Raw genomic sequence first — 22,897 nt, 5'->3', positions numbered from 1 at the left:
TGCTGAAGGAAGTGTAATGGCATTTACAGAGCAATACATAGGATACTGAAAACATGTTGTTGGTAATATGTATATAATATTTATAGAGACATAACATGTCTTTATTCAAGTGTCCAATGAATGGGATTTCTCAGCAATTTCACTACATTCTCTAGCAAGGCAAATTCATGTTATTTTTTTTAATTTATTGGCTTCTTGGATGTGCCTATACAGCCACATCAATAGTTGAATGTCAGTTATGATGATACAAATGTAAGGACAACACAACACCCAATTTCTGAGCAGAGAAGATCTCCGATCCAGCTGGAATCAAACCTGGGCCCCTGTGGTTAGCAAGCTGCCATGCTGACTGGGCAGCTACCAAGGCAGACTTCTGTAGAGTTGATGTCTCCTTTTAGCCATACCTGATGTGGACCCCACACACTTGAATAGTATTCTACTGTAGAACATAAGGGTTTTCTGTGATTAATATCTTTTGTGGAATAATTGCAGTTTTTTGGTATCTTACTAATATATTAAAGATTTCTCCACCAAACCCATCAATTTTAACAGATATCATCCCTTCCATGCCAAAAAGTTCCTCATCTACACCCAAGTTGCCAGTGAATGCTGCATTTGCATTGACACACAGTTCCTATTTGAATATACCGAAGGTTCTGCTGTGGTATGTACAAATATGTAAGTATCATCCCATATGTTTTGTGGGTGGCATTTTCAAGACTCTATAGTTCTGTTATTAGTATAACTACTGTTAAATAATCACATCTTTGAGAAAGATGGCCACTAAGTAAATTGTGCAATTTCTGTGTGCATGAAAACATACGTTTTTAATTATATTTTTTCATTTTTACCTACTTTAAATTGTAGGACTTTTCTATGGTTTATGTTGTAATTACAGTGTCAAAAGTTTCTCTCTATACTGATTAATATTTTACTATCAAGTATAATGTAATTAATTGCAACCTCAGTCTTTTGCAAATGAATATGAAGCTGTTATCCGTACAGATACCATTGGTGATTTTGCAGCTCTCGAAGAATAAAATTATAATGAAATCCAGACCTTTAGCTGCTTACAGGTGTTGATAAATATCAATGGGGGCACACATTTTTCAACTGTCCCCATTGATCTTTATCAATGCCTGTAAGCAGCTAAGGGTCTGGATTTCATTATAATTTCGTTTTGCAAATGATGTGGTTACCTATGATGACATATTATCTGAGAAAAGCTACAAAAATATTCAGACCTTGATAAGATTTCAAAGAAGTGTAAAGATTGGCAACTCACTTTAAATGTTGTGAAACATACAATTATGCACTTCACATACTATCCCATCATTATAATATCAGTGGGTCACAAATGGTATCAGTCACCCTCAGAGAAATACCTATGTGCAACAATTTGGAAGGATATGAAATGAAATAATCACATAAGCTCATTTATAGCTAGAATACTAGGGATGCAGTCAGTTACAAAAGAGATTACTTACAAAACATTTGTGTGACTTGCCTTAGAATATTGCTGAAGTGTGTGGGACCCATACCAAATAGGAGTAACAGGGTATACTGAATGGATATAAAGAAGGGCAGCACAAATGGCTTAAGGTTTCTTCGATTCATCGGAGAGTGTCATGAAGATGCTGAAATAACTGAATTTGCAGGCTGTTGAAGACAGATGCAAACTATCCCATGAAAACCTACTTAGAAAGTTTATAGAACCAAGGTTAAGTGATGCATCAAGGAATATATTATAGACCCCTACATAACACTCTCATATGGACTGCAAGAACAGTATTAAATGGATTAGACTAACTGGATCATGGTGAAAATATTAGACAGTTAGACTAAGTACAGTACACACAGATGCATTTAAACAATTTTCCTGTGCTCCATATATGAATGGAACAGGAAGAAGCCCTAATATCTGCTACAACAGGAGGTTCAAAATGTTTCTCAGAGTATGGATGTAAATTTAGGTGTAGATGTAGATGATTTCTGAAAAACTATTTCAGAGCATTAAAGAAGAAATTCATGAAATATTAAAGAAGAAATATATGAAACTATGTGTCTAGAAGATAGCACCATATGGAAGAAAAAACAGAGAAAAAGAAACTGGAAGTATGCAAGATGTGGTGCTATATCATGCTATTCAAAAAACACAATCCAGGAACAGTTAATTTCATGCTGGATGGAGATCAGACATGTAAAATTGTATGATCAGACAATGATGGGAATATGCAGAACAGAGTAGCATAGATGAAGGTGTAATAGATGTATAGAATTTGAAAGGCCTATCACAATACAGAGAGATGTCAAGGACATCACCAAACCTGTCAATGGATTGATAACTTAAAAAAGAGTTGAGGGCAGTTGTGTCTTGTCTGGATATCTCATTTGTTATGGACATTGCCTGAGAAAGGTGAGGTTCCAGGTTTTTATCCCAATTTGGCGTGCAGTTTTACTCTGTTAGAAAAGTTCAAAACAACACACACTCCACTGGAGAATGACAGATTCATTCTACACACAAACTCTAGGCTGGGGTTCTGCAGTCTTCTTTTTTTCCCAGGAATGCTGGTTCAGCAAGTTATACAGGAGAGCTTCTGTGAAATATGAAAAGAGAAAGGGAAGTTATTATGGGATGTTCCGAGTTATGTCTCGATAGAACATTGCAAGGTAATGTTCTGAGTTCAAACCCCAGACTGACACGCATTTTTAATCTGTGAATAAATTTTAAAACAGTGCACACTCCACTACACAGTGAAATATCCATTCTGCAAGATGTGATAGAATTTGTAACTTGAATGAAAAATTATTATAGTCATTTAGATGTCCCAATACATTTCTGAATCCATGTGGGTTTACAGCACTGCATAAATAACAGTGTCACATGTTTTATACACGCCTGCATTCAAGGTATTTTCATCCTCTGTAGACACAGCAATGCCTATCACTACCACTATGTATTTATGGTCAGTGATAAAAAAGGAAAAATGTCCAAAGTTCAGAACAAGGCACACTTGCCAGAGCCACATAAAATATTAATGTGCAAGTTATAAGACATATATGTGATAGCAGTGTGCCTCTGTTGAATTCACAGTAGAGGACTGAAATGTAACAGCTCATTTTTCATAAAATTTTTAAGCTAACTTGGATTGAATGATTAACTATTATACCACCAAGTAGGTCTCATTTAAGTGATTTTGCCTTTTGAGCTTTGTAACATAATTTTCAACAAATTCATACCAAAGTACTCATTAATATTACTTTCATCCAATGGCTGTAACATGTATTGTCAGATCATTTAATTGCAATTAGCAGTTTTCATTTACAAAAAATTGAGTAACAAAAGAGATACCAAATATACTGTAATTATAATGTTTGAAACCTGTAACAACTCTGTGTATCATACTGTCAGCTTTCTGTGCTACTGGATAAGGTAACAACATCTAACTAACTTGTAATTAATGTAATTCACAAAATGAAACCAGATTAACAATTTAAACAAAGTGTTCATTTGGGCTGCTTTATTATATATTGAATTCCGTTAACAGTAAAAAAATAATGTGCTCATATTTGAAACAGAAAACATATTAGGAATGCTTGGGATAATTTTGTTTCAGTGTAATTAACAAAAATGCAATCAGCATTGTTTATTCATATCATTTCACTTATTTTTTCCATGAAAACAAAAGATGTCTTTGTCTTTGTATCACATTTCATGAATTTCAGTTTTACCCACTGGATGATGACATTTCTTGTGACTATCAACAACTTCTGTGATTTTAATTTACAGAATTTACTATACGCAATATTACATCAATTGTTAGCAAGAGAATATAAGACCCAGAAGAAATCATTTGGGAGGCCCAGTACAATGTAACACCTTGAGCAGCATTCCATGACTTAATAAATTGTACACCTGTTGACAATAACTGACTTTTGATATCATTTGAGAACCATGGTGTCTTCTGGCCATTGTCACTTAAGAAACTTACAGGAAACATCAACTGCAGCAAAGCAACAAAATTAAGATAAGTTCTGGTCAACATTTATTATTTTGGACAAACTAAGTTACTGAAACATTTCTTTTTATGTGTAAATAAATTTAAGCCCCAAAACTAAACTAATTTATGTAGACCTACCTAAGAAACACTGTATTTTTGTATTAATTCCATGTATTGTCTTTAAATTGCCTTATACTGTAAAATTGTAATTAATTCTTAAACATGAAAGAGCAATTGTATTTTTCTGTTGGCAAATGATGCATCAGATGCAGTGCAACAGGCATTGACAATCAAATTTTATGCTATCAGCTGCACTGCAAAGGACCACAGCAAAGTCTCTCAAACATTTTTCCATGCAAGAAGCTTCCAGAACAGGAAGAGACTGAGGAAAAATGACAGTAAAGTTGCCTTCAGTTGTCTACTTGTACATAAACACAAGCAGCATCTGGCTCACTCTCTCTTGATGTCTCTCTCTCTCTCTTAATGATTGCTCTCTCGAATAATTTTATACTTGAAAAATATTTTCAAGGTGTGTAAAGTATTTATCTATGTAAAAGTATCATCAATATATCAGTAATTGTTGTGATTTACCAATTTTTCACTTCAACAACATTAACCTTGCATGCCAACTTTTCTATGTTTCAGCTAGGAGAACTGTAAGACTGCCAATATATCATTTGCTGGCCGCTGCCGAACATCATTGATGTTTGAATTTGTAGTAGCCACTTGTGTGTCCCTGAGATCTGTTAAGTCGATCTGTAAATGCAGTTTCCAGGCAACACTTATGTGCATAACACGTAATATTAATGATCAGCGTATGGCCAACAAATGATGTGCATAGTCAGTCCACTCCTCGGTATCAAAGCAAGTTAGACAAAATCTCGAATTATTATTTTTTTCTCTATTAGTGGTAAATTTATCTGTGCCTTGTGATAATTTAAACTTATCATTTTTTTAGTTGGCTTCTTCTTTTAATTAACAGCACTGCAGTTAATTTCCTCTTATCAAAATTTATATTTCAATTACCACTAAAGAGCGCCACACAAATAGAGAAAACTTTCTTTTTTGTAAATAATAATTCAACTAGCATCCACTGTGGGGCCAGAACTAAAATTCATGAATGTACTAATCTTTTGTTTGTTTTATTTTTCATGAACCACCTGCACTGGTGGAGTACTGAGGAAATAGATGTTGAAGTGTAAAATAGATTCCTGTCATAGATGATGAGCTTCACCTCCAATCCATGTGCAGTTCTGCATAAAAGGTACAGTCACTTGCATGTTGCTGTTGCAGTATATTGCAATAGTTTTGCCATGCATAGGCACATCATTTCATCATCAGTAGAATCATCTTATTGCACTCTCAGTATAGAATAGTGTAGCTATTGCAGCACTGCAGTGTAGAATTTGAGCTGTCGCTAAGCTGCACACCAGCTACAAGTAAATTTTCATGTGTTATTTTAAAGTTATCTTTTTATTCTGCCAGTTAGGTAATTTCATTGTTGTGTCTATAAAGTTTTGTATAGTTATTCAGGTTAGATGGAAGAAGGGTACCCTCTATAGGCATAATTGTTTGTAAAATGACCAAAATTGGTAAATTCACAAACATGGGCCCTGTACAAGAAACTACCGGTGAAGATATTACCAATGTTGTCACTGACTCAATAGCAATTGAAACTGAGCCAGATAATACAGTAGTTGGTATAACTGAGCAGCCTCATCTGCAGGGGGTGCCCAACAATGCCCCGCACTCACTGCAGACACTTTAGCAGCTTTATTAGACAGAATGGCGCACATGATGAACAAACGCAATGAAGTGCAAGCTGCAAAAGAAAGAGAACATGAAAAAGCACAAGCTGCTAGGGCAAGAGAATGTGATAAAACGCTCATAAAGCAAATCATGGAACAAAACAGGTAATGTGATGAAACGCAAGTGGCAAAAAAAAAGAGAACGCACTGAAGCACTAGCAGCGAAATTGATTGCTGGCTTCAAAACTATTACAAAAGAAGTCTCAGCAGTGCAAAAGATCTCTAAAGACCTGGCCAAAACAGTAAGTAAATTAATGGGTGACGTCAGTGCTGTGCAAACTGCACAGAAAACCATTGAAGAGACGATAGAATCAGTGCAAAGGGCACAAAAGAAAATGGAAGAGTCCATTGCGCAATTAGCACAGTTAGTAAATAGTTTATCTTTAGAACCAGATCCACCTGCTATGGCTAAAATAGCTGAATAAAGTGAGACTATAAATAAAGAATTCCATCACTGGTTGAGAGAAAAGGACAAAATGACAGGTGACCGTATTAAATCCGAAATAAAGAGTGTGGCAGCCAGAGCTAACAGAGAAGAAGCCACAGAATTAAATAAAACTAAGAAAATAATAGCCACGAAGATAGAGCAGCTTAAGCAGTTGTCACAGACGAAATACCAAAGTGGCACAAAGAAATCACAACACAAATCCAGAACATTCATTACGTTGCGGAAACATTACCACTACAATGACATAGGGTACCGCAGCTTGACATACACATGCGTGATGGGTATGAATCTGATCCGTGAGTTGCAGGATCAATTTATGAACAGTATCAGAGAGAGCACCCCCAGATACAACAATCACTGAGAATAATGGGGCAGATAATGCTTTCATGGGTATTTTAATGGATGAGGGCCTAAGGCAATGGAGCCTTATGGGCAGCAGAAGCTATCAAGAATTATGTTACATATAGTCAATTTGGAAAGGCATTCCTGTCAAAATATTGGTTGTCAGGAGTACAAGAGAGATTAGGAAAAGAGGTCTTTTCACTGGAACAGTATAATCCAAAACTAGGAGGGTTACACTGGTATTTTGGTATTGGGGCAAGCCGGTGGCACAGAAAGATGTGCTCTGGCTGTTAAAGGCAAAATTACCACCCAACATCTGAGAAAAATTAATTATTTATCCAGACAAGGACATAGAAAATGTTCTTTTAGTGCTATACAGTATTGATTTGATACAAAGGATGTAAGAAATAGCAGCCAGTACCAAGAAACTCAGAATGATAGGCATAACGGACATGGCAGCAATCACCGTAACAATGCTGGCTCACACCATGATGGCAGTGCATCACATGCCGGCACATCAACAGGCGATGACGGTAATGGAAATGTTCAACAAAAACAATCATATGCATGAAGACTGCACAAGAATAACAACAAATACCACCCTGGGTATGATAAAGAATGACTGCAGTGGCTATATAAACAATAACAACAACCAGAACCATAATTACCAGAGGCAAGGTAATACATCTACATCTACATTTACATCCATACTCCGCAAGCCACCTGACAGTGTGTGGTGGAGGGTACCTTGAGTACCTCTATCGGTTCTCCCTTCTATTCCACTCTCGTATTGTTCGTGGAAAGAAGGATTGTCGGTATGCTTCTGTGTGGGCTCTAATCTCTCTGATTTTATCCTCATGGTCTCTTCGCAAGATATACGTAGGAGGGAGCAATATATTGCTTGACACTTCGGTGAAGGTATATTCTCGAAACTTCAACAAAAGCCCATACTGAGCTACTGAGCGTCTCTCATGCAGAGTCATCCACTGGAGTTTATCTATCATCTCTGTAATGCTTTCGCGATTACTAAATGATCCTGTAACAAAGCGCGCTGCTCTCCGTTGGATCTTCTCTATCTCTTCCATCAACCCTATCTGGTACGGATCCCACACTGCTGAGCAGTATTCAAGCAGTGAGCGAACAAGCGTACTGTAACCTACTTCCTTTGTTTTCGGATCGCATTTCCTTAGGATTCTTCCAATGAATCTCAGTCTGGCATCTACTTTACCAACGATCAACTTTATATGATCATTCCATTTTAAATCATTCCTAATGCGTACTCCCAGATAATTTATGGAATTAACTGCTTCCAATTGCTGACCTGCTATTTTGTAGCTAAATGATAAGGGATCTATCTTTCTATGTATTCGCAGCACATTACACTTGTCTACATTGAGATTCAATTGCCATTCCCTGCACTATGCGTCAATTCGCTGCAGATCCTCCTGCATTTCAGTACAATTTTCCATTGTTACAACCTCTCGATATACCACATCATCATCCGCAAAAAGCCTCAGTGAACTTCCAATGTCATCCACAAGATCATTTATGTATATCGTGAATAGCAACGGTCCTACAACACTCCCATGCGGCACACCTGAAATCACTCTTACTTTGGAAGACTTCTCTCCATTGAGAATGACATGCTGCATTCTGTTACCTAGGAACTCTTCAATCCAATCACACAATTGGTCTGATAGTCCATATGCTCTTACTTTGTTCATTAAACGACTCTGTGGAACTGTATCGAATGCCTTGAGGAAGTCAAGAAACACGGGATCTACCTGTGAACCTGTGTCTATGGCCCTCTGAGTCTCGTGGACAAATAGTGAGAGCTGGGTTTCACATGACTGTCTTTTTCGAAACCCATGGTGATTCCTACAGAGTAGATTTATAGTCTCCAGAAAAGTCATTATACTCGAACATAATACGTGTTCCAAAATTCTACAATTGATCGACATTAGAGATATAGGTCTATAGTTCTGCACATCTGTTCGACGTCCCTTCTTGAAAACGGGGATGACCTGTGCCCTTTTCCAATCCTTTGGAATGATACGCTCATCTAGAGACCTATGGTACACCACTGCAAGAAGGGGGGTAAGTTCCTTCGCGTACTCTGTGTAAAATCGGACTGGTATCCCATCAGCCTTTCCTCTTTTGAGTGATTTTAATTGTTTCTCTATCCCTCTGTCGTCTATTTTGATATCTACTATTTTGTCATCTGTGCGACAATCTAGAGAAGGAACTACAGTGCAGTCTTCCTCTGTGAAACAGCTTTGGAAAAAGACATTTAGTATTTCGGCATTTAGTCTGTCATCCTCTGTTTCAGTACCATTTTGGTCACAGAGTGTCTGGACATTTTGTTTTGATCCACCTACCACTTTGACATAAGACCAAAATTTCTTAGGATTTTCTGCCAAGTTAGTACATAGAACTTTACTTTCGAATTCATTGAATGGCTCTCGCATAGCCCTCCTCACACTACATTTCACTTCGCGTAATTTTTGTTTGTCTGCAAGGCTTTGGCTATGTTTATGTTTGCTGTGAAGTTCCCTTTGCTTCCACAGCAGTTTTCTAACTCAGTTGTTGTATCATGGTGGCTCCTTTCCATCTCTTATGATCTTGCTTGGCACATACTCATCTAACGCATATTGTACGATGGTTTTGAAATTTGTCCACTGATCCTCAACACTATCCGTACTTGAGACAAAACTTTTGTGTTGAGCCGTCACGTACTCTGTAATCTGCTTTTTGTCACTTTTGCTAAACAGAAAAATCTTCCTACCTTTTTTAATATTTCTATTTATGGCTGAAATCATCAATGCAGTAACCACTTTATGATTGCTGATTCCCTGTTCTGCGTTAACTGCTTCTAATGCGCATGCCCAGAATCGAAATGATGACTGAGCTGACAGGCAAGAAGTGCGCATAGTTGAGGTGCCAACCTCAACTATGATGCCATCAAAAAACTAAGTGCAGCAGAGTCACGCTCTCTGATGGCAGCCATGGGACAGAACAGGGGCAGAACTGTGCTAGAGCATGTGCATGTGCTCCAGTACAATGACAACCAGGACATGAGGCATGAATTGTTTACAGATAATGGAACAATTTCTGAACAGAATCGTGAATTTGTACGGGCTGCTCTGCAAGCCATAGTAGGAGGTATTCCTACAATGCTCATTTTTGGTGCTGGTGCAAGTGCGAATGTTATTGAAGGAAATTTTTTCCACATGATCAATCAGCATTGAAAAGTACCGATGTTACTGGGTCAGAATTGTGTGGTACCCACTGCTATTGGCTCTGGAGGCCAAGTTATGATACAGACATGTATAGATATTAGATAAGAGAGCGGAGATGATAGATGCACATTCCTCATGTGAGAGGTCTCATGATATCCTGTCTCATAGGCACTGAGTATATGCAGGATAGGGACGTAGCTATCGACCTTCCCCATGGTCAATATCATTTGAGGATTGGAGGAGAATTAAAAATTCTGAACTTGATTAAAACGAAAGGTTGATATACCAGGCTGTGGGATAGTATTCAAGTGAAAATCATAAACAGAAGGATGCTATGGGTGCAAGACCATCATAGGTACCATAGCCTTTCACCAGATGAACAGGATAGCCAGCAGTATGATGTAAACTCTATCACCATTCAGAGTAAGTCTGAGAAATCAATGTCTTTGTCAGATGAACAAAGACAGGATTTATGTTTACTTCTGAAGACATACATTCAGGTCTTTTCCAAAAGGCCTGGTGTCCTAAAAGAATACGAATATTGGATGGATGTATACCCCCATAAGACCTTTACACATGCAGCCTACTCTGTCTGGTGTCCTAAAAGAATACGAATATTGGATGGATGTATACCCCCATAAGACCTTTACACATGCAGCCTACTCTGTCCTGTGATCTAAGTGTGAGGCAGTCAGACAGGAGCTTAATAACATGATTTAGTGGTGCATCACCAAATCGTCTTTCTCCCCCTATAGCTGCCATCTCTTAGCAGTGGGCAAAGTAGGTGGAAGGGTGCGCCTTGTCCTAGATGTGAGGCCAATCAACAAGTCCTGGTGAGTTTAGAGGAACAATCACAGAAATTTCTTGGGGTACAGTACTTGTCATCACTCAACATGTGTTGCTCGTACTGGCAAGTGCAGTTAGGAGAAGAATCTAGAAAGTATACTGCTTTCATCTTTGCTCGCAGGTCCTACCAATTTAGGGTTTTGTCCTTTGGCCTCAACGTAAGTGCTGGAGTGTTTATCTCCACCCTGAACATGGTCCTGGGACCGGAATTGCTGGATCAAGTAACATTGTATGTGGATTATTTGCTAGTCACAATGCCCATGTGGGATGAGCAACTGGATGTGCTAGATAGGGTGTTCAAGAAGTTCTCTGAGTAGTAAGTTCAGTGTAACAGCCAACTTAGAGAAATCAAAGTTTCCTAGACATGAATTAAAATTTCTTGGACACATCATTTCTCCCACACGTATATTACCCGATACAGAAAAGATCAATGCAATTTGCAAATTCCCAGCAGCTGCCACTAAAATGCAACTTAAATCTTTCCTTGGACTTGCACAATTTTTTTGCCTTTTTATAGCCAACCAGTCAATGAACGATCCTGATCTCTTAAATTTATTGAAAAGGAATGTGGTTTGGCATTGGTTGAGCAAAGTCCAGCAGGCATTTGATAATATCAAACAAGTCTGATATCAGTGAACATCGTGCATCACCCTGACATGACCAAAGATTTCTGCATGATAGCTGATGCTTCCTGCTCCAGTTTAGGTGCATGCCTCTTTCAGGAAGACTACACAGAAATAAGGTAATGTACAAAGTCATCAGTTTTGCAAGTCGAGTCCTGACTCCACTACACCACTACAGAATTAGAGGCATTAGCCGTTGTGTGGTCTTTTAGGAAATTTATTTATTACATCTGTTGTAAACATATCAAAGTTTAGTGTGACCACCAGGCACTTAGTTTACTCTGAACATGTAAATTGTTGCATCAGCACATAGTGCAGTGGATGCTGCTACTCCAGGAATATGATTATGAGAGTGTGCATATAAGCTGTAGGGAGAATGTTGTAACAGATGCACTCGGTCATTTACCACAAGGTTTACCTGAATATTAAACTTAGTGGAACAAATGTCCAACTTAAAAATTGTGTTATTGAAAGACCCTTTACACCACCAGTACTATTTAGAAATGTGTAGGAATATGGCTAATTTACAGGATGCAGATGACAGGTGGGCCCAAGTCAAGCACATACGCTTGCTGATTGGCCCCACCACAAACTGTCACAATGCTTTACGGTACATAATGACATGCTTTTCCACCACCAATGCAGTCAACCAGAGTCATGGTGTGTCTGCATACTGGACAGGTATAAGGAACATGTGATATGGTACACCCACATTGCATGGGGGCACTTTGGGTTCGAGAAGTGTAAGAGAAAAATTAAGCAGCACTGTTACATACCGAACCTGCACTGGTATGTGCATAAATTACTTTGCACCTGTATTGATGTCTCCAGCCCCCCCCCCCCCCCAGGCGAGGGGAGGCATCAAATACATTGTCACCTTGTACAACCTCATTTCAAAATTTGTACATTTGTATGCCACTAAGTCAGCTACAGCAGTGCCCATCATTAAACAAATCCACGAAGATTTCTTCCCAGGATCAGGAAGCCGGATACTTTTCTATCTGATAACACAGCAGATTTCACCTTCAAGAGGTGGAAAAACTTCTTAAAGGAAAATGCTATCTGTGAGATATTAATAAACGGTTTCCAACCAGAATAAAATCCCATGGTAAGGATTTTCTGGGAATTCAATAGGTTCATTCAAACATATATACTGAATAAACAAACCAAATGATTGGAATTTGTTTCACCATTAAAGTAGATGGTAAACGGTCTTCCCCACACAACAATGTAACTTATTCCAGCATCTATTATGTTTGATACTAAAGAGAGGAATGAACGGGTCAATCCTCTGACAAAATTTTCTGATGATGAATTACCCAGGGAGGAACGAATCAGATGAGCACTTATTGCTATTAATGCTGCTGCACAGACTAGGAAGCTTGCTTGTGATAAGAAGCTTGGCAAAGTGCAAGAGTATAAAGTTGGAGGTCATAGCCTCCTGAGATCACTTCTAAAATCTTCTTTCTTCTAAGGCAGGACAAGAAGTGGCAAACTTTGTACACTGGTGCATACAACATTGTATGCATTCCTTATGAAGGCAGTTATTTGCTTGCCTACCCAGATTCGTGGTAGATCAAAGGCTTATACCATCAAAATGATCTCAAGAAAGATGTACAATGATGAACAGAATTCATATTGATCAATGTAAACAAGGGCAAGCAGCATTTTGTATTATTTTCCTTATTACTATTATCTGTGTTATCTTATGGATTTTGTATTCATGGATTTGTTAAGATAGAATATGGACTATAAAAGGAACAAACAAGACTGTAAAGTTGTACATAAACAAATGAACCAGATTTGACTAATTAATGAGAAAGCACAGTAGTGCATACAATGTACATACTAGTCTAATGCAGAGATTATTATTTTGATATTCATTTCCTGTGTTTAGCTGTAAAGTAGTTCTTATGTTTTCTTTTTTTATATTTTATGTTTATTCCAATATTAATAAGTGTCATTCAGACACTGTCACTAATGAACTGAACAAAGACAGCACCTTCAGTGCTTACAGAAAATAAACATAAACTGAAATGAACTTAGAAATGTTGCCAGTAAAGTAAACTGTCAGTATCTGGCATAAATAGTGTACATAAATCTGTAAATAGTTACTGTAAGATGTATTGCTATTTCTATCTTTTATGCAAACAGCTCTATGACTATGCAGTCATGTTATGACTCCTATTAATGTTTCATTTTGCTAGGATTTAAAGAACCTTTGATTGAGCCATTTAAAGAACATTTTATTGGGAGATTTCTTATTGACATAGATGCTCCATGAAAAGCATATTCTCATATTAGGCACCAGGGATGTGCTACAGAAATAATAACATGCAGAGATCTTTGTAAATAATAGCTTTAAGTTTTTAACTAATAGTTAGTAAGCATTTAGTTAACTTCTATGCATTTTCATTTTTACTGATTTTTGTTTATCGTATATATCTATATGCTTTTTTCTGTGAACGTAATTCATGATACAGGTAACACTGTAGTAAAGTGGCATTAAGAGCCATTTATGCACCTTGCTGTAAGCATAATTTTGTAAGACCTTGAGATGAACCAATTGTGCTAGGTGAGACACAGGCTTTACACATGCGGTTTTTAAGGCATGTTTAATTTCGCAAATGCAAGTGTTGGGTTTACCTTCCCTTTCTTTGGGAATCTCTCATGCTTTGTTCTCTGTGGTCATTTTTTGTTTGTTGTGAATAGGAATTTCACCTGTACTGGGAAACATGGAACAATTGTGGCCATATACATATGTTGACAATGATCTTGTGCATATGAGCCACTCAGTATGAATGTTAAACCAGACTGCTGGAGTAAATTGTATAGCAGCACAATATTTCTATGCAGACATGGTTTCAATGTAAACAAGTTTAATATGCATATATTTTGTAAATAGTTAGGTATGTTTATATTGATTTCTGGTATTCCAGTAGCAGGGACTCACTTGTAAATAAGATGTGAGCTTGCAGAAGTGACTATATATGACGCAAATAGTGCCACAAGGACAAGTGGACAATAAAGTACACTATTAAGGGAACATGGGACACTCAAGTGAGTTCAAATGTAGAGTTTGAAGCGTTTATAAAACTCATATTCACGTGAAAGAGGTGATGAACAATGGGTAGGTTCAAACTTATCGTCTGTTGACTGTGTGTAGCAGGGGACGAGAGGTGAACCTTTCTCTTCAGCCTCTTCTTGCGGCCTAAGCCCATGAGTGATACAGTTTTACACACACACAAAGCAATAGAGTGAAGTGCAGCATAGTGGCATGCTACTTTTAAGACACAAACTGCGACTAATTTAGCTAAAGACAGTGTTGGGACGAAGTATTATCGACAACATCCAAACAGTACAATTACACATGATGTGATTCTACAGTGTGACAAATAAACTGTGTTAGCAGATACATTTAATTAATGCTTGCTTAAAAACATGCCTGTAACTGCACTAAATAATTCTAACAGACAGTGCTGAGATACATTTGTTGTGGTTATTCAAACCAGGAACCATTTTAAACAGTGTGACAAACTTAGTTGTGTGAATTGTTAACACTCTAGTGAACAGACAATGACAATTTACATTCTTGCTAGAAGGACACTTATCACACAACACAACACATCTGCTAACTAGAACCTTTTTCCTAGGACACTACAGTGCCTAATGATATATAAAGAACTGATTCTGCCATATTTTATGTATTTCATGTACGCAAGAAACATCGTGTGGATTGGCACCACATGTGTCTTTGCAGCAGCCCGGCTCAAACTGGGTGCATGGAGCATGCCTGCCTTCATCATCCCACTGGCTGGCAGCAGGGCACGCAGCATGTGGCATGTTATTGAGTGATGTCATTCTTATGAGATGGCATTAGTGGTGACCTGGTGCCACCACTGATGATCAATGCTCTCCGCTTGTCTGTACAGTTGACTGAGTGCTGGGAACAATGGCCTTCCTCACCGCGCCACCACTGTGTGCTGAGCCATTACGTTTGATCGACAGATTTTTAACTAATTAAATGTGCAAAGCATACTGAATCGTTTGATGAAATGTGGACAAATGTGTGACAAGAGCACATTAAAGAATACAATTTGTATGTTTTCTCATTTGTAAAAGATGTTTACAGATGAAATGACATTCATGGAACTTTTATGGTTGGTTCAAATGGCTCTGAGCACTATGGGACTTAACTTCTGAGGTCATCAGTCCCCCAGAACTTAGAACTACTTAAACCTAACTAACCTAAGGACATCACACATATCAACTGAGCAAGGTGGCGCAGTGGCCAGCACACTGGACTTGCATTCGGGAGGACAACGGTTCAATCCCGTGTCCGGCCATCCTGATTTAGGTTTTCTGTGATTTTCCTAAATCGCTCCAGGCAGATGCCGGGATGGTTCCTTTGAAAGGGCATTGCCGAATTCCTTCCCCGTCCTTCCCTAATCTGATGTGACTGATGACCTCACATTCTGGTCTCCTCCCCCCAAACAATCCAAACATCACACACATCCAAGCCTGAGGCAGGATTCGAACCTGCGACCGTAGCGGTCGCGCGGTTCCAGATTGAACCGCCTAGAACCGCTCAGCCACTCCGACCGGCAAACTTTTATGACTTGTACAATAATTTGTGAGACTTTTAATGAGATGATTGATCAGTTGGACTTTAAAGATGAAAGACAATTTTTATAACTAAACTGTAATTAAAAAGTGAAATTTCTATGTAAAATTTTACCTGCTACCTGACTTCTACATTCAATTGAATTCTACTTTTTATTTTCTAACTATGTTATAAAACTAAAAGGTATCATTCAAGGGAACAATAACACATTTCTTTTTATGTGTAAATAAATTTAAGCTCCAAAACTAAAATAATTTATATAAACCTATGTAAGAAATGCTGTATTTTTGTATTAATTCCATGTACTGTCTTTAAATTGTCTTACAATATAAAGTTGTAATTAATTCTTAAATGTGAGAGAGTAATTGTATGTTTTATTTGGCAAATACTGCATCAAATGCTGCACAAGTGTTGTCAACAATCAAATTTTATGCAATCAGCCGCACTGTAAAGGAGTGCAGCGTAGTCTCTTGAACTTTTTTCCATGCAAGAGGCTTCCAAAACAGGAGGGGACTGGGGAAAAATGACAGTAAAGTTCCTTTCAGTTGTCCACATGTATATAAACATAAGCAGCATCTGGCTCACACTCTCTCAATATCACTCTCTTGAATGATTTTGTACTTGAAAGATATTTTCAAGGTGTGTAAAGTATTTATCTATGTAAAAGTTTCAACAATATATGAATAATTGTTATTGTTTCACTTCAGCAACATTAACCTTGGATGCCAACTTTCCTGTGTTTCAGCCAGGAGAACTGCAAGACTGCTGACATATCGTTTGCTGGCCGCTGCCGAACATAATTGATTTTTGAATTTGTAGCAGCCACCCGTGCATTCCTGGTAACTGTTAAGCCAATCTGAAAATGTAGTTTCTGGGCAGCACTTATGTGCATAATGCATCATATTAACTATCGGCATATAGTCAACAAATGATGTGCATAGTCAGTCCACTCCTCGGTATCAAAGCAAGTTAGACAAAATCCTGAATTATTAATTTTCTCTTTCTTAGTGGTAAATTTGTCTGCACTGTGCAATAATTTAATCTTATCATTTTTTTACTTGGCGGCTTCTTTTAATTAATGGCACTCAAGTTAATTTCTTCTTATCAAAATTTATTTTTCAATTACTACTAAAGAGTGCCACACAAAAAAGAGAAAACTTTCTTTTTTGATAATAGTAATTAATTACACCCACCAAATTTTATGAAGATTTATTTCAGCTGTCAGTGACAAAATTAATAAGCCCTAACAACATTTACTTTGAATTATTTGCTGCTGATAGCATTTATCCCCATCAAGGCAGTTACACCACAGGATGCAGAAACTTCTCTTGTTCTAAGAGTATGATCAGATTGGAAAATATAGCTTGGTTCAAAGAGCCTCATTTTTTTCCATTAACTCATCCATTTAGTTAAAGTAGTACTTACGGTTTTCAGTTGATGGTCAGGTTTAGTAGACAACACAAGGACACACATCTTGGTTATGCACAAGGTTCTGGCAGATGTTGATGGTTATGTGCTTGCATGGGAGTATTTTCTCACGGGGTATATAAGATTCCCTGAGCCTAATATATAAGTTTGTTGATGGCTAAGAAAGACCACTTTAAGCTCATTTACCCTCTTTCAAGTAATTACCATTTCCTTGAATCGTGGGTGATTCGAATGAATTAATGCACAAGTTTGTAGGGACAGAAAGGTCAAGTTTTGAAGTTTTAATTTGGCAAGAATTATGGAGCTTTATCAAATGTTTCTGGCATGAACTCAAACTCTCTTCATATTTAAAAACATGTTCTATAGAAGGAAAACAATTGAAGTAACGAACTTACCCTACATGTACAAACATGTACGTCAGCCACCTCCAAATTTCTGACCGACGATAAGGATTGTAGATGAAAAGTCTAGCAACTGGCCCAAATACATAATTTTCACTCAAAGACTCATCAATGATGAAGAAGAAAATCTGACAGAAAAGATAACAACTTTTAGCACTTGAAATAATTAGAGATGCAATAAATAACTGCACAAAAAATTTATATTTGTATCTAAAATATAATTTACATAGGCAAAACTCATAAAACATTAATCTTGACTGCCTGAAGTAACTGACTCCCACAAAATTTTCTGGTAACTGCTGATATTCCTGAAACATTCAAGTTGCATGAATGGTATGGTCACTGATTGTGATGGTGCAAGGATTTTCATCATTCAAGTAATCTGTCTAAATGCTGCTGTTATCAAATTCATAGTTAAAAAATAATAATTTTACTTCTTTTTTAGCTACAGTCATATTAACATGCTTGTATGTAGAAATATATACGTTATGTAGTGATACATGACACAAAACTGCAACTTAATACAGTTAAATTTTAGATTAAACACATATTAGTAAACAATGCCTGACAGAAAAAGTGAAGAACCCAGAAAGTGAGAAAGAAGCAAAGTGAAACTTCATGGAATTCAAGGATATGTGATATCATTTCAGTGATTGCAATATCAAGCCACATTTACAAATAATTTAGCAGTAAGAGACAATTTATCAGTATAATGTTGCAGCCTCTCTGGCCTGGATGCATACAGTGATTCAGATGGAAAGGATGTCATGAAACTACTGTATTACCTCCTGAGGCAAACTGACACCCAAGTCATGTAACTGGTTCTTGGTATCTTGGATACTCACACAAATGCAGTTGACGTCCAAGCTAGTCCCTTACATATTCTATTGGGGACATATCTGAGGATCTTGTTGGCCATGGGAGTCATTTTTAAGAACCAGAAGTTTCATATGTAATGACACTTATGTTAAAAAATGGAACATCCAGGATGGAATAGTAACAATATTATGAAAAGGAAAGATTGTTACTCACAATATAGTGAAGATGTTGAGTTGCAGACAAGCACAACGAAAAGACTACTAAATACGTAAGCTGCTGGGACCAGAGACTGTGGTCACATGTGTGTGAGATGCGAGTGCATGAGTGTGGTATGTATGTTGTCTACTGCGGAAGAAGGCCTTCTGGACAAAATCTTGTGTTTAGCAGTCTTTTTGTTGTTGCCGCCACTCATACCTCACCTGTCATTCAACAACATCTTTGCCTCTGCACTTCTGCCTTGACTGACATCCTTGCCCAAACACTTTGCCTTTAAATATGTCTGCTTGTGTCTGTATATGTGTGGATGGATATGTGTGTGTGTGTGTGTGTGTGTGTGTGTGCGCGCGATTGTATACCTGTCCTTTTTTCCCCCTAAGGTAAGTCTTTCCGCTCCCAGGATTGGAATGACTCCTTACCCTCTTCCTTAAAACCCACATCCTTTCATCTTTCCCTCTCCTTCCCTCTTTCCTGATGAAGCAACCGTTTGTTGCGAAAGCTTGAATTGTGTGTATGTTTGTGTTTGTTTGTGTGTCTATCGACCTGCCAGCACTTTCGTTTGGTGTCACATCATCTTTGTTTTTAGATATATTTTTCCCACGTGGAATGTTTCCCTCTATTATATTCATATCATTAATAACATTTATATTAATGTATTCTACTTTTAGAAGCAGTAATTATTTTAAGTCATAAATACAAAGATCTATACTGCTAATAACTTAAAACCTCACCAATATCTTGTTCATTATCTGTTGCTGAACTGTTGGGAGTCAGGAATTCTTCCAGGATACACAGGCATTTACTTAGGAGAAATTATTTTAATTTATGTTTGTAGAAATTCCCATTATGTTCTCCGATAGAGTTTGACTATTTATTGTACCAAATGGAGCCACTTACTTTAAATTTTGTTCTTTACCTGAAATGGTTGCGCTTATTCATCGTGTGGTTGCTATGTGTCATATATGCAAGGAATCACTATTACTGTAACAGCTGTCTTTTGTATCAGATATAAAACAGTACCAAAACTGAATAACACTTTTTCATAGTTTGTAACTGAGGAATTCACCCGACTTTTAGTTTTTCAATGAAGACAACTTTAACACACTTACTGAGCAAATTATTAGTTTTCCATACAAAAAATTTGTGTTGGTTTTCATCACAAGATTAACATCTGAATATTACCCAAAGAATTCGCAGCATTTTACTGTCTGTAGAAAAAACCCACACATATGAGTATCTGCTATGTGTGGTGCTTGCTCAGAAAGCCAGTAACTGCAGTTTTCTAATCTTAACTTGTATGATACAGATTTAAAAATACTTAGTTAGTGCTGACAAGCCAAGAGTCAAAGGATATGTACTTCTTTTTAACAATACGAGAGAAGAAAAGTTACTACTCACCATATAGCAGAGATGCTGAGCTGTGATAGGCACAATAAAAGGATTCAAACAATCATAGCTTTCGTTCATTAAGGCCTTTGTCAACAGTAGAGACACATACACCCACACACGCACGCACACACAAACACACACACACTCATGCAAGCGCAACTTGCACACACATCTGCAGTCTCAGAGAGCTGAAACTACACTGCCAGTGTAGTTTCAGCTCTCTGACACTGCAGATGAGTGTGCAAGTTGCACTTGCATGAGTATGTGTGTGTGTGTCTACTGCTGACAAAGGCCTTAATGGTCGAAAGCTATGATTGTGTGAATCTTTTTATTGTGCCTATCGCAGCTCAGCATCTCCGCTCTATGGTGAGTAGCAACTCTCCTTCTCTCGTATTGTTACATTCCATCCTGGATTCCATTGTTTGATTTTCACTTCTTTTTAATCATCACCGTAAATCATCACAGAAATGTCATCTGCATAACTAATTATATCAGGTTTACATACACAAGAAACAGAAACAATCCAAACATTGAGCCCTATAGTACAATCTGTGGTGTTGGTTCAATAGCACATTGAATTCTTGTTTTCATTTAATTGAGTTGAGAATTTATATTCATTCATGTAATTATTATTTAGACATGTAGCATGACTGGTATTGCATACCCTTAGTTTTGTCAAGAGCAGTCGGTACATGGTCAGATAGTTTTGTGACATCTAAAAATGTTCTCAATGTATTTTTTGTGGTCAAGGTACCATACATTTTACCCAAACATTCCATAACAGCCATAGTGCTGCTGTTATCTAATCTGCAACAAGTCTAGCAGAATGTTTGTTATGAAGAAACCAGCATCTCTGACTAAAAGGTATTACTAAATGTAGGAGTCAGTTACAATATTTCGGTGAAGCAAAACTTTCTCCTTTGATAGTGCTGAACAGTGGCACCCAAAGCTCAGATGTCCAGATGTCATTTGACACCAGAGTAAATTTCCAACAAGATCAGAAAGATATACTGAAAAAGTAATTCATAATTTATTTCCAAATCCAATATCTTTAATGAAATAGATGTGAGTCCCATAATTGATGGTTTATCTGACTATGATGGTCAAATGGCAGCAATAAAGCCTCCACACCAATCAGGTATAGTGAAAAAGGGAAAGAAACTGATTCAGTTAATACTGTGGCCTTGACAAGTACAAATGACATATGTCTACCGTTGCAAGTTCTTAGACTCTGTTAACCTAGTGGTCCTCGCCATCTTGCCTGTGCAGTTGGCTGTGTGACTTGTTGTAATGTTGATATCTGTAAGAAAATATACGAGTCTTACAGAAATGAATGTGTTTCCTTGGGCTACAATCCAACAGAAATCCCACAGTGGTGATCTTGAGTAAGAATTCATGCACCATTTCCTTGTAGTGCAAGTATTTTTGTGGCTACCACACTGGCTTTGTTCACGACTTCATTCATTCCACTTGGCCATGTATCCTACCGTGCAGCATGTGGATATAAAAGCTCCTGCACCTAAGATAGGACATTTTATTGCTTCACCACCACTTGGATTCTACAACATTTTTGCTTCAGTTTCGTCAGCTCAACACTTTCTCCACTCAACAGTGCAATATGTGACTACAGACTCAGGCTTTGCCTCTCCAGTGAGTGTGCAGTGACACTTGCATTTCAAAAATGATAACGAGGAGAGCAAATTTTCTGCATTTCATCATGCTGATGTGGATTCTGCATTTCGTGCACAAACTATGTGTCAGATGCTGGCCGCCCAGGTGACCATTACACTTGTGCTGTGTACAACCTCACCTTTGTTAGGACAGACCACGTGTACCGATCATGCTCCTGCAATGTCCGAGTGCTTTACCGTTTCACTGGTTTACAAAGTGGACAACACCCAGTGTATATCATGAACATTTCCAGGCCAGTTTTTGCTCCCAGTGAACGTTCAGCCCCTCAGTGCACTTTATGGGCTCCAACATGATGTGAACAATGTGCTGTGTAGTGATACTAATGTTGGTTTTCGCCCCCCCCCCCCCCCCCCCCGAAAATGCCCCAGCTCATCATGTCAACAGCCCAGTGGGAACATTTTACTGTGCTGCTCAGCACATGTCCGCTCTTCCAAGCCCCCCCCCCCCCCCTGCCACTGCAAGTAAATTTGCAGGGGGTTTCGGCTGCAGCTGTTCACAGGCTTGCTTTTCACATGGCACTGGCCATGCCTTCCGTGTCAGACTTCCATGCCGCAAATCTTGCATTGGACAGTTCTACAGTTTCATTTCCTAGTGCTTTGGTGCCACTCTCATTTGCTGCAACAGACTGCTTGCTCACACCCTACACAATGCCGTCTGCATCGACAATGCCATCATACGAGTGATACGAGGGACTCAGATACAGAACTAGCTGCACCTTCATCACCATCACCAGACCACTTACCAATGCTGCATCTGCTATCTGAGGACAACCCAGCAATGCACTTTGCACTGGTGGGGAACTTGTTCGAACTGTACCGCATCACTGACGACAGTACAAAATTCCTTTGCCTCATGCCAACTACGCGGGCACACAGGCTTGATCTGCAACCTACTCCTGATGCCGCCACTAATTCCAAAATACAATTTTGCAAAACAGACTATCGTCAAGCACCTCCCACATTCCCCTCAAGAGGTTATTGTGCAAATACTGTACAAGGAACATCTCAGCGACTGCACCCTG

General features: G+C 38.1%; 1 protein-coding gene across 3 annotated transcripts in view; it reads right to left on the bottom strand.

The window, feature by feature from the left end:
* The window catches only part of LOC126203904 (protein rhomboid-like), a 129,545-nt gene that overhangs the window by 50,941 nt on the left and 55,707 nt on the right, over positions 1 to 22,897 (bottom strand). For all 3 annotated transcript variants that reach the window (XM_049938293.1, XM_049938291.1, XM_049938292.1), the window contains one exon: positions 17,755 to 17,888. In XM_049938293.1, coding sequence (XP_049794250.1) covers positions 17,755 to 17,888 — 134 coding nt within the window. The remainder of the gene's footprint in view (positions 1 to 17,754; positions 17,889 to 22,897) is intronic.

Source organism: Schistocerca nitens, chromosome 9 (genome assembly GCF_023898315.1).
Source record: "Schistocerca nitens isolate TAMUIC-IGC-003100 chromosome 9, iqSchNite1.1, whole genome shotgun sequence".
NCBI classification, from domain to species: Eukaryota; Metazoa; Arthropoda; class Insecta; order Orthoptera; family Acrididae; genus Schistocerca; species Schistocerca nitens.
The sequence above is the reverse complement of the archived record's forward strand: the minus strand, read 5'-3'. Positions and strand labels throughout refer to the sequence as shown.